The 13,463-nt window shown below is 39.1% G+C and overlaps 1 protein-coding gene across 1 annotated transcript in view; it reads right to left on the bottom strand.

The window, feature by feature from the left end:
* The window catches only part of gmds (GDP-mannose 4,6-dehydratase), a 180,322-nt gene extending 175,849 nt beyond the window's left edge, over positions 1-4,473 (bottom strand). Inside the window, exon 1 of the mRNA XM_073476727.1 lies at positions 4,290-4,473. Coding sequence (XP_073332828.1) covers positions 4,290-4,385 — 96 coding nt within the window. The 5' untranslated portion in view covers positions 4,386-4,473. The remainder of the gene's footprint in view (positions 1-4,289) is intronic.
* Between the last annotated feature and the right edge of the window lie 8,990 nt (positions 4,474-13,463).

Here is a 13,463-nt window from a genome sequence, read left to right as displayed (position 1 = left end):
TGTACAGAGGCAGTACATTTTAGAGTTAATAATAAAATCTATTATCAAAGATGACAGTCACAAAAACAGAAGACAGCACATTGTGATCAGTAAACTTCACAAGAAATGTGTAATAAATAATTCTACATAAAAACAAATCTAATAAATATAAAATAAAACCATTTAAATTGAAATTTAATTCAAAAACTTGGTCTATGATGTCTATCTATGATCTATGAAATACTAATGTATGCAGAAGCATTTACTGAGTTAACAGTAGTAGTAGAATTAATGAATGATGTGTTCTTGTCCTTTCCTATTCTAACCATTATGATGACACAACTTCCCCTCCACCTCAGGTAATAAAACTACAAACAAAGCCAGTAAGAGTAACGTGATAGCAAACATCCTTCACACAATCTTCACTCTATATTGTCACCTAGCCCAAATTTAAGTTGTCTGTGTACATGAATACCAGTGAGGCCCTCGGGCCAGTTCTACCAAGTTACCACTCCTCTCTGCCATTGTCCTGATGTTCTGTTCAGATTATTCTTTAGGTGTGTGAGGCAGCTGAAACATGTCTACTGTTTCACACCACAGTAGCAGCATTTAGTGAAACAGTAGATGTTAATGTCAGAGTGAGGTCAAACTGGTTTCTGCCTTCCAAAAGATTCTCTACAGCTCATAAACAAACATTCAGGTTGGGTTGGGTAGGTTTCCTTTTTTGCCAGTTCAATCCGGTGCACAAGCTTAAACCAGTTTGAATTTATTCAAACCGACTAAACTGAACTGGCATTTGTCAGGTGTAGCTGATGAGAGCTAGCAGCTGTCTGAGATACTTACGTCAGTGTGTGAACTAGTGTGGTCATGATACTGGAACTTTCAACTTCGATTCAATACCTTGAAAAATGTCTACATTGTTACAGGGCAGTGCTTCCCAATGTTGTATTGTGATGTAGTGTTGAGAGTTGTACACACAGTGAGACACAAAAGAGAACTCTCATAACAAGTTTGTGCAGGTGATTTCTATGTTAAACTCTTTTAAACTTAAGTTCGAAGCCTAATTTTGTTCCCAGGAGGAGTGTCAGGTTTTGAAGCTAATTTGACATAAAGGCCAAACCATGTAATAACAATGTCATGTGACACACTGGGGCCCAAAAGATTTTTTCCCATAAGCTTATATTGTGAGAGAAGGAAAGTCTAGAAGTAATAAAATAATTTTATCACTATTCAAGCTAGCCATGTGCTAAAGATGAAGTTAGCCAGCTTGGTTGGGGGAAGTCTCTACCAGCCGCACAATCCAGAAGATCCACATAGGTTAACTTTATACCAAGGAAGTCAAACTTTTTTGGCTTCATGCGCCACCGGACAACTTTTCTAGAAAAAAAATGGGGCTCTGCCTGTGACACTGTATCCAGATTTCCCTTAACAAATCCATGGTTTGCCATTTAAAGCTGCCCTACATTACAGTATTACACAAACTTAACATTTCCTGTTTACATTTTAAAATTAAAAGCATCTAGCATTTTAGTGGGCAGAAACCCTTCAGTTCTTTAACAAGGCTTTTACTGTGAATACATCTATAAAGTGCAAAGAATTCTGCCTCCATTACATACAGCATCTTTGTCAGAATTGTTTGATAATACATAAGAGGACATTGCAATAACTGTGTGTTTATCAGCTAATCAATATCCATTTTTTTTACTTGGATTGAGAACTGGTCTAGTAAAAAGCACAATATCTGAGAAGTAGTTTAATAGAAGTATAAAGTTTTTGAATTAAATGGAAACACAAAGTACATGAACTTCAAATCTGTACTTGACTAAATTTACATGATACATTCGAACAATATACAGGTTGTGATTCACACCTTCAGTTACATGCCTCCCATTCATTCTAGTTTCTCTCATTCTTGTTTCTATGACGTGTGACAGGAGTTGGCTGGTTTAGGGCTCTGCCTTTATCTGCTGAACCTGACTGACAGGTCATTCAAGTCCTGCACAGGATCTCTTGATGATGGGAGTGAAAATACTTTTAGTAGAATTACTTCATAGTGCACCCGACAGGATCAATCTGTCAATCAGGGTAGTTTGAGTTATCTATCTTTAATTCTAATCTGAACGAACAAAGCTGCCCTGCCCGGGGGGTAAATTCTGGGTGTGTAACGCTGCATCATAGAACCAGTGTTTTTAGAGATACTTTCACAACTGAACAGTATGCAAATGACAATTGGTTTTAGTCCACAGATGTGATAACAGCACATTAGCAACTAAAAATTCATATGTTTCCCTTCCTAATTCTGCACCAATTCCTGAGGAGAGTGTGTTTGTTGTAATTCTTCTTCTTGGTTATACGGTATGTTTTAAACTTAATTGTAGAATAACTTCTGAATGCAGCAGGATGTGAGTCAGTCAGTTCAACTTTATTTTATGTCAATTTTATGTTTATGTCAGCCACGTGTCAAAATTTAAAAAAAAAGTGACATTAAGAAGACATGCTGTGAGATGCTGCTCAAACATCATCATTAGTTCACTCACAGGCTATTAAAGGTGTATAGGGCTTGTTTCATTTAGTGCTCTGCAACTATTTTGATCCCTTGTTGGCGTCATTTTTTGAGCTAAAGTGCACAAACGTGAGGATTTGCTGCTTTTCTTCGTCATGATGTCAAACTGAATATCTCCGGATTCAGACAGAGGTAGAAAGTTGAAAAGGCGACCTTTGGCTCTGGGAAATTATGGTCATATTCCACTATTTTATTACAAAACAATTAATTCAATAATTGAGGAAACAGAATAATCAGTGATGTAGATAATATTTGCAGCCCTAATTGTAATATACGGCATACTGCATATATTAGAGCTAGACCAACTATCAATCTTGGCCAATTTTCAGCATTTTCCAAATATCGGTATTGGTGATCAGAATGCTGATAAAATGGCTCTGATGCAGCATCCTCTCACACAATAGAGACTTTAAGCAGTGAGGGTAGAGTGACAGCTATGCCATCTGTCAAACATTCAAACAGGTTGATGTGGTTGTGGAAACAAATATCACCAAACATCATTTAACTCTTACAATGGCTACTTCTACAACTACATTCTACCAATTTTGTGCCTTATTCCTGGGTACGGCGAACCAACAGTTCTCCCGTGGTAGATTGTTGGACCACAACATCGGAAGTGTCGAGATTCGAGCATGAACAGTGTGGAGCTTTTTTTGGTCTCAAACGCTGTAGCCTCCCTTCAACGGTCACACGATCTGATTGGTAAGACATCACAATTAATAGCCTACAAAAACTGAATAGTCAGAATCTGCAAAGTAACTAGTAACTGAATGTATCAAATAAATATAGTGGAGAAGAAGTATAAAGTAGCAGAAAATCAAAGTACTCCAGTAAAGTACCTGAAAAAAGTACTTGAGTAAATTGTTCTTAGGTTTATTCCATCACTGGTTGTTTGAAATATTGACACAAAGAGTTTCATTTTTACTGCAAATGAATATCTGTCCCAAATGTCGGTTTTCAGTCTCTTTGATTTCTAACAAACGGTATCGGCCCTTAAGAAGCCATATCGGTTGACCCCACTGTGATAAGCATTTTAACCATATTGCCCGGCCCTATTCTACATTAGTTTAAAGAAGATGGCTTAGTTACAAGATAAGGAGAAGGAAGACATCACATCACACACAAAACTACAAAAAATGTCAAGGATATCTCAATTAAGTCCCAGACTTATTCTCACTGTAGTCTTTGATGAAAAGACAGCAGAGACAACACATTTAAAACCTGATTCATCCTTAAATATTCAAACTTCTGGATGTGTTTATTACTCAGGAAGCATTGTGCCAAAATGCATATCCTGATTGTTGTCATTAAGCTGCGACAGGAGGAACATCAACCTGACAACTTCCTTGTAGCAGAACCACGTGTTAAAGACAACTATAAAGTCTTGGAAACTAAACATTTATCTTCCCTTCTGACATAAAATGAATCAGTAACAGTTAATGTTGGAGGATAACATCTTCAGGAACGACTTCAGCGTGATTTAACACCAGAACACCAGAGCTAAAAGTCAGGAGAGATGACACTTTAGGGCTGAGGGGGATTTAATGGTGATACGCCGGGTTTTAAGCACCTGTCACAGGTGTATACGCCATGAACAGCCGTCTTCACTCAACAAAAATCAAGACGAAGGAGACGTTAAGAAAATAGGTGTCAACAAATCAACTGTTGGTGGTTTTTCCTTTGAGAAACTTGTTCATTCAGTCCTGCAGTGTCACTCAGTGCTGGTGTAAAATGACGCTTATCTCACCTGTCCAGTGATGCCGGTGATGAGAGCCACCTTCCTCTCCTGCTGCTCTCCGTTCATCGTGGAGCTAACGTTAGCGGGCTCGGAGCACTGGGCCATCTCTAACAGGCTGGAGGTTTAAAGTGAACTGACTGAACCGAGCGACAGAATCGACACAAAGCGTCTGTGTGTGTGTGTGTTTACAGAGGGACTGTTACCAACGACCCTCCTCAGCATCCGTCAACTGAACAACACTCCGCCTTCAAGCGAAGATACGTAGGAGGAAGCGGCGGTGGAATCAGCCAATGAGGAGAGAGCATGTAGCGGCAGTAGAGGAGGAGTCATTAAAGAGGGCAAGGTCTGTGAGACGGCTGCAGGGCTCCAGCTACAGCGACACCTGAAGGATGGAGGGAGAACTGCAGCTTTGGATAACTTATAGTGATCAAAATGTTCCGGTTAAAGAAAATAAAATAAAAAACAACAAACAAACAACAAAAGTTGTGAGTTTAATGTTCACAAATGGCATCTCTTAAAAACCATTACTATATTTGCTGCATATATTACATTATAACATTTATGTAATGTTTGGTTTTATGTTCAAATATAATAGGGTAAATGAGGGTTCACATTTACTAAATTTGGATTTGTGAATACAACATTTTGCTAAGAGAATAATTTCACATAATAAATAACATGATGTTCTTTGATTTTACTATTTCCTTTATGGAAACCTAACAAAACGTACTTTAGACACAAAGTGAAAGCAGGGTCAATATTATCAAAAATGAATCTACTCAAGTCCTTCCATAGCTTTGTGGCATGGTCACAGTTTCAGAATAGATGAAAAAGGGTTCCTAGAAGTACATCACAGAATACCTCCACAAGGCCAAACAGTCCCCTCACAGATACCAGCCACCTAAATATGCCTGAGTTTTTTCATTAAGATCTATGCATTATTCCCTCAATGTAAATTTCAAAAAATGCCTCATAATCTCACAATGTTAAAGAAGTGGGGAAAAAATTCCTGGATTTGCCCCTTTAGCTGGATCCGCACCAAAAGTCAATGGGGTCTGTTCTGGGAGACCCATCCTCCATCCATGTTTAGTAGTTTTTGTGTAATCCTGCTGACAAACCAACCAATCAACCAGCAAAAAAATGGACAGGGGTCACAACAAAATGAAGATGGAATATGTAACAACCATAGAATTGGAAAACACCTAATGGAAGTCTGTCACTCAACATATTTTATCCTTTGTCTGTTAACGATATTTTTATTTAAAATGTTTTATCAACAATATAATTTCTCCCAATAACTGTTTTATAACATAATGCCTACCACTTTTCAAAGCAAAGCTACTCATGTGTCAAGCAGTCACTTTGGTCTGAATTGAGCTCACCCTTCATCATCTGAATAAGTGCTACAGTGTTCTCTGCACTTATTTTAAAGTATTACAACATATCTATACATTTAAAGTGCCCTCACATTTCTTAAAATATTTTAAATAATGAATAAAGAATCCCTTAGTAACACTTTTTGCTCCAATTTTTGCAGCTTGGAAATTTCAGGGAATTTACAGCTCAGTCAGTGGCATCATTCCTGAAGTGCAGACGTGTCACCATCAGGCCACACAGGTATCTGTTTCTGAACCGGTTTTGTGACTGTGGCTTTTGCAAAACAATGATTGAATGGGAGAGGCTGCGGTGGAGGAGTGGGCCAGCCTTGTATGCCCCTTTGTAAGTTGTGTAAGCAGATCTGGTGTATTATCTTCCCTTGCCAGAAAATCAACAAGCAGGTGTAGTTCTGGTATTACATTACACTAGCATGGTTGAATTCTACAGTAATATGAAGAAATCTGTCTTGATGGTATTACTTCCTGAGGGTGCAGTACAGTTCACTGTGCTCTATTTCTAATTGGGACTAGGAGATATGTACACAGCTGCCAACAGCATCCAATTACGAAGGCTCTGTCTGCTCGGTGGCAAATAAGCCAGTCTGGCTGAATGGCAGAGTCCAGGATGTTGTGCTTTGTATCTGTAAAAACAAAAACATTGCATTCCCTCATGACACGCAGGCTAAATGTTGTTGTGGGATTTTTTTAGGGAATTGTCTTTTTTCAAAATCCTAGCAGCTGTGAAATGTGACTCTCCTCTATCAGACCACATCTTCTTTAAGCTTGGCCTCCATTTTTTTTTAATCCCAACTACAACCTGTAAAGTTACGTGACTGCATCTTATATGGTTGACAGACAGACAGACAGATGCAAAACATCAGGCAAACTCTCTGCAGTGCAGGCCCTATTTTCATATATAAACTAAATACATGAGGTAACAGATGCACAGAAACATTTTATTTCACTGCCCTTTTATACTTGGAAATGTATCTGAATTTTCCAGTCATTAATCTAATACTGTAGTCATGGGTGCCGCCATTGTTGTGTGAAGTCAGACAACTGCTCCCTCATGAAAGTCAGAGTAGATACATTTACCCTGAGTTTACAAGTAGGAATGTCAACTTTGAGTGGTGTTCCACTGTACTTTTTTTTATAGGTCAGAAATTGTCTAGTTCTGAGTGTGTCTGTAGTGTCCCCTGTGGTTGATAAACAGAGGTCAAAGGATAGAAATACACTGATCGACTCATTAGAAAAGAAGGTGCAGGGACCCAGCTTGGATGGTGTAGACACACAGAAACTGCCAAGGACCACTAGGAGCTCTGACTTTCTCAGTGTGTGCTTGTGTTAAGGTGTGTGTGTTTACAGCATAATATTACTTAATATGTGGTTGTTTTTACTTCAGCAGTTTTCTACATTAAGAACATGCATCATAAAATATATCAAATATGAATGGTTCAGTAAATATCCTGGTCAAACAAGTTGTTTGAGCCGGATATTTACCAACAGATCCTCTTCTGTGTCACCTGAATCAACACAGAGGAGGATCTGTTCATAGTAAAGCAACAAGAACAATGAATCAGCAGTTTGTGAACAAATACTCTAAACTCTATCACAGACACTTGCTGTGATGCCTGCATCATTCAAACTCAGAGAACCTTATTTCTTATTTTAGTAAAAAAAAAATTAAAAAAGTCAACTTAAAACATGGATAACAGGACAATTTTTCCATTTGCCGGAATGCTGAAATGTCTTAGATTTGGTGATATCAGTCAAGCAACATACAACTAGCTTCAATAAAGGACCAGTGTGTAGGATTTACTGGCATCTATTGGTAAGGTTGCAGATTGCAACCAACTGAACACCCATCCCCTTCCAAGCATGGCAATGAAGGTTTCTGCAAACCATGGATATGTTGAAACCTTTACATTTCTTAATGTAGCAACTTCATGTTTCTCTGGGTTCTTTGCTCTTCTATGATCTAGTTAGCTTTACAAAGAAAAAACACTTGGCTATGGTCAGGAAAACACCTTGTTTTGGCTTAAAAATACCTGTTTTTGTTGCCAGAAGGAGCTGGAGAGCTCCTTAAAAATATCCTGTGGTATCACACTTAAAAATGTTGAAACAGTCACTGGCTTGGCAGTATCTCATCCACCTCCTGATATAAAAGTCAGGTTATGAACATGAAACGTGAAATGCTAAGTGCTATAGAAATATCAATATTGTACCCATATGTGTGAACGTATCAGTTGTTTGCAGAAACATTAACTGCCAACATTTTATCCTGACGACTGGGTTGAGGAGAACCTATGATGGTTTGTCCATTCTGGGCTACTGTGGAAACATGGTGGTGCAACATGGTGGACTCCGTGGAAGAGGACATGCTCCCTCTGTAGATATAAAAGGCTCATTCTAAGGTAATGAAAACAGAATAATTCTTAGTTTCAGGTGATCATACAAAACATAAATATGAATATTATTTTCCATTCCTGCCAATAAATTCCTCTAAATCCCACACACTGGTCCTTTAAGAAGCAAATATAGACTATACATCATATGATACTGAGTGGAAAAAGTTGTTTTTCTAACCTTATTTCAGGGGAAATTTAAGAGGAAAATCTGGGTTTGAGTGGTTCCACTTATTATAGAATTGACTTGGCAGTTGGCCAAAATAAACACAAGTTCAGGAGCAGAACTTGATATATCAGCTCTGACAGAGGGATTCATTTCACATCACTCGAGATGCTATCTTAACAGGAGTGATCAAACCCTCCGAGCAGCTCCTAATCTCTTATTATTCTTGTATATTTGAGCATGTTTGACAACATCTGCTCCAGCTGAGTGTCAGTAGCGCTGTGAAAGCACTCTCTCACTGCTCGACTTCACAGAGCGCACAGCATGATGGGAGGTGTGATTTCATTACGCTCTAAAGAAAACATCATTGTACAAAAAGAGAGTGCCTGGGGTCCTGAGAAGCACAGCGGTCTGCTCATCCAAGCAGCCTGATCAAAAGAGAACAACACACAGCTCTGTTACAGCTCAGGGCTCTTCTTCTTCTCTTCTCTTGTTTGGACGGCAGGTGTCTCGCTGTGTGTTTCGAGGTATTTGATTCTTACTGTTCGTCCACTGCTGTGCAGGAACCTTCATCCTTCGCACACGTGTTATGTGCGTAAGAGTGCATGGTTAAGTTCAGATGAGAGAACAGGAGATGGAGGGTCAATCTCATAGAAATCAACTCAGGAGTTACACTTTAGTTCTCCTGCAAGACTCAGATCTAATCTGATGTCCCCCCTCTGGTTCATGAGTCAGATTGAAGCCACAAACAATCTGGAAAAGTGAGTTTCCCAAACGGGTCAGCAGCAACACAAAGAAAATTAGCTCCCCTTCTTCTTTTCTTTGTGAGTCCTCTGTTCTGACTTTCTAATGCTTTCCTTTTATATTTGATGTTTTGGATTGCTGCTGCATCAATGTGTCTGTTGTAGATGTTTAAGGTTGAGCTAAGTCAACTTTTCTTTTTTTTTCAGCTTTGTGACGATGCATTTTCCTTAGTTTAAGAAGTAGGATAATTTTTTAGGATAATAATTCCTGGAAGATGATGGTTCACCACTATCCTTCCAGGTTTTAATAATGCGTAGACAGTTCTTAACCCAATTTTAGTAGTTTCAGCAATCTCCTTAGTTGTTTTCTTTGCTTGATGCAGGTCAATGATTTGACCCTTCTGAAACAGAGTAAGATCTTTTCCATGACCACAGGATATGACTTCCTGCATGGTTGTTTAAGAAATGAGCAGCTACTCCCTGCATCAGTTAGGATTCAAGTTAAAGTGTTGAGTCGGGTAATGTGCCTTTTGAAGCACATATCTGTGTGAGAAACTGTTCTCGACTATGAACTTTAATAAATGCAAGTACAGGTCCAGGCTTACCTCACACACAACAGTCTCTCTGGTATGCTCAATAGTCCCAGAGCAGTTCATCAACCAAGCTCTCTAGATCCTCCTCACTATAATCTGGGTGGTTCATCACAACTTTCTGAAGGACTTACTTATAATTCTAAGAAATCAAGATATCTTGTGTTCTTCAGCACTGTTAAGGCAAAGTTCTTTACATTCTACTTCTTAGCTGAGGCTCTTTTGAGAGTGATGCAAAGCACAAGCCACATTTAGTTTCTGTGCAGTTCACATTTCAGCCACTAGATGTGGTCAGAGCACTACAGATTCCTTATCTGAAGAAGGCAGGTTCCAAAACACGTTCTCTGTCACAAACCCAGTCCAATATCTCAGCAACTTGGTCACAGGTTGGCAGGTCAAATGACAGAATGACAGGCTTGATCTGTTAGAGGTGTGAGGGACCCTACAGTGGTTAGCCTACATTGAAAGATGGATGGATGGACAGATGGATTAGCAGAGGTAGTGTCTGCTTGTGCTTTCAGAGTTTTTCCAGGTTCAAACAGGAAGTCAATAATCGTTTTAACATCGTCATCTGCCTCTCAGTTATAGTCTAATGATTTTACTGTGGCCTATGGCTCCCTCTGCACTGATAAAAAATATCCTGCTTGACCTGCTTAAAAAAATTAAGGCAACTTTTTGCATCAGATTATTATGTACATCAAGCGAGACTGGTCTTTGTATGAACTACTTTTTTGTGCGCAAGAAATACATTTTCCAAGTTAAGTCAGCATAATTTATTATGGTTTATAGTTTATTTCTGCTGAAAAAGAGGCTGCTAATTAATTGAAGTGGAGAGGGAATATATACATGATTCCACTATGCACAACGTTGTCTCCTACAGGCAGGGCTTTGAATCCAAGTGTCAGATGTGTAATTTCTTAACCTGGTAGACCTTGATGAACTCCTCCGGCTTTTAACCAAGGTAGAGAATGAGGCCTCTGATCATCCTACAAAAATATGAAATATAAGATTATGCCAAGTTTAGACATCAGAATGCTACTACACAAAAGTAACTGATAAACTGCTATAAGTACTTGCCTCATTTAACATGTAAAGTGTTTCGACGAGTGTCTTGCCGACAGCTCCTCCCTTCCTCCTGTACAGTCTCAACAGCTTGGAAGCGTATTTGTCCAACTTCCCCAGGAATGTGGACTGTAGTGGTTTCAGTGTGATCCTCTGGAATTCCTCCCCAGTCTGAGAGAGAGACCAAGAGAGAGATGGAGAAACATCACAAGTATAATTAGAGACACGAGGCAAAAGAAACAGAACAAGAGATAGAAAAATTAACCTCAAAACTACACTGAAAGCGTTGTTTAAGTGGTCCTGCATTTCATAAGGAATTCTGCACCAGATGTATCAGTTCAGTCAAGCACATGATTTGTGCTAAGTTTAGTTAGGCACGTTAAGAGATATAGATACAGATAATCAGATAGGTATAGTTTTTTTTCCTCACAGCTTCATCAGGTAAGAATACTGCTCATTTTCACCCACAGGCAATCAATTGAGTATAGTTTTTACTTCATCTCACAGCATAGGGATTCTGCTCATTTGTTCCACAGGTAATTCAGTCACAATAGTTTTTATTAGCTGCTTAGTTTGGACATATATCAGGCTCGCTACTTTAGCTTGGTATATGCCAACACTAAGGAGCTACCTCAAGCTATGCCACTTGCGTCTCACTGGTGCATTCGGGAGACACACCCTTGACACTAAGTTTTGAACATGAAGACATGAGTGACTTTCACTTGAAAGTGTCAGGTTACAGGATAATGACAGTGATACTGTCAAACAAGGCAATAATGATTCATTCAAAATTGAGAAATGCAATTTGAAAACTTGCCACCAACACCTTGTATTGAAGAAGACATGATTAAAATATGCATCATACCTGGGAAAGCTCAAACAAGGTAGGCCATCGAGCTTTAAAGTCAATCACAGGGGGCTTCTTCGGAATTAGGTCATTTTAACACAGTGAGAGGGTGTTTTGTCATCTTCTCATTGATGACTTTTTTGTTGTCCCTCTTCTTACACTCATAGAGAAGCTCCACTCTCTCCTTTTCAAGGGTTTCATAACTTTCACCTTGAGGAGGAGGTGGGAGGTAGTTTACCTCCAAGGTGTCGGACCTTTGCTCTGTATTTGCCCAAATTCAGGCTGTTGTGCCAGCCATACAAACCATTGAAAGATACTGGGTCCCTCAACATGGGTGCTTCGTAACCAAGGCCTCAGCAACCTGCTCCCTCTGTGCTTGTGAAGGATAGGCAGTGTAGACGAAGATGCTCTCTGCTAATTTGTCCAGAATGTTGGATTTTACTGCAGGATTGCTGAGTAGGGTTCCGTCCTTTCGGTAAGCTTCATTTGCAGCTTGTAGAATGAGCTCAGTGTTAAAGGAGAAGGTGGGTATCTCAAACTGAGCTGAACCAACATCTTCTGATAACTCTGGACTCTTGGTGTCCTTTTAGCAGGCAAATAATACTCAACTGCTGATTTCATCACTGGTTCTGCAAGAACCACCTTGATTGTTAATAAAAGGTGGCCGAACTTCATTTCAATTTCTTCTTCTTTCAATTCTTTACTTTCATATTCTCCTGAACAGTCATATGCTCCTGAATGCTCATATGCCTCAGAACAATGTGCTTCAGCAATATAATCTGTAATATTTGACTGGTCTACATACTTATGTACAATTATTGCCCAGAAGTCACTTGAACTATGTGCTGTGTGTTGTCGGGATCTGTGTGATGCAAACATTCCATACACTCTGTGGTTTACCGAATTAAGTGTAGTGGCAGCATATGAAGAGTTGACATACAGGATGCCTTGAATTTCTGCAGTAATGGCATCTGCATTTGTCTTGGCAGCCTGGCACTCTGAAGAGTCTTCATCAACCCAGATTCCCAGTTCGTGGGCAATGTCAGCCATTTCACATTCCTAGCTGTCACATTAAGCCCATTTTTCTCGAGATAACAAGATGAATTGAGCCAGCATTGTGAGAAAACCAGGCAGGTTATTATGACAAAACACAATTAACTAGTGATCATGAGATTATAGCATTAAAAAAATACTTGCACTTATGGCCATTCTCAGCCTCCGTCATTACGTGCCTTCTCTGGTTGTAAAAAAATAAATAAAAGGGATAACAATTACCTTCCTTTATTTGAATTCTGGATGTCTATGGTACTACATGCTATGTATGGCAGCCATCCAGAATTCAGTCACGATCATTTAATGACTCTACAAGCCCACATCGTTTATTTATTTATTGTTTTCATCTAATAAAACCTGTGTAGAGTCATGGTAAAAATGTATATATTGCCCCTTGTTTGTGACTTTATTTTGAAAAATTCATTGATTCATTTTGTATTTTAATTATGATTTTGACTTACTTGTGTGGGCAGATGGTATAGTTGGCTTGCTCATTAACACAGGGGTGTGTTAACAGTAACACACCCCTGGCCTCAGGCTGCTGAGAGTCAGAAAAAGTGACTCACTGCTGATCTAAAGACTGCACTGTGCACAGGAGGGCTGGGCTCTGTGGGAATAAAATAAATGCTTTTTAAGTTATAGCTAGAGATTCAAGTTCTGTCAGTGTGTGCCTGCATTTTAAATAGCAGTTTCACTGCTAACCCTAACCGATACAAACGTATGAACCCATAGACCATAGACATTTTGCTTCATGTTTTTTTTTTCTTTTATTAATTTGTTTTTCAGATTTACCTGTGAAGAGAGATCATGAGGTTGCTTTGTTTTCGATTTCCATTGTCTGCAATCCTTATGATGCTGGTAAACCTTTGTAGGCAGATTATTTTGATTAACTATGTTTTGTCACGGTCTGACCGTGTCAGTCGGGGTTGTTTTTGTGTTTT

Source organism: Pagrus major, chromosome 11 (genome assembly GCF_040436345.1).
Source record: "Pagrus major chromosome 11, Pma_NU_1.0".
NCBI lineage: Eukaryota > Metazoa > Chordata > Actinopteri > Spariformes > Sparidae > Pagrus > Pagrus major.
This window is presented reverse-complemented; position numbering and strand designations above follow the sequence as displayed.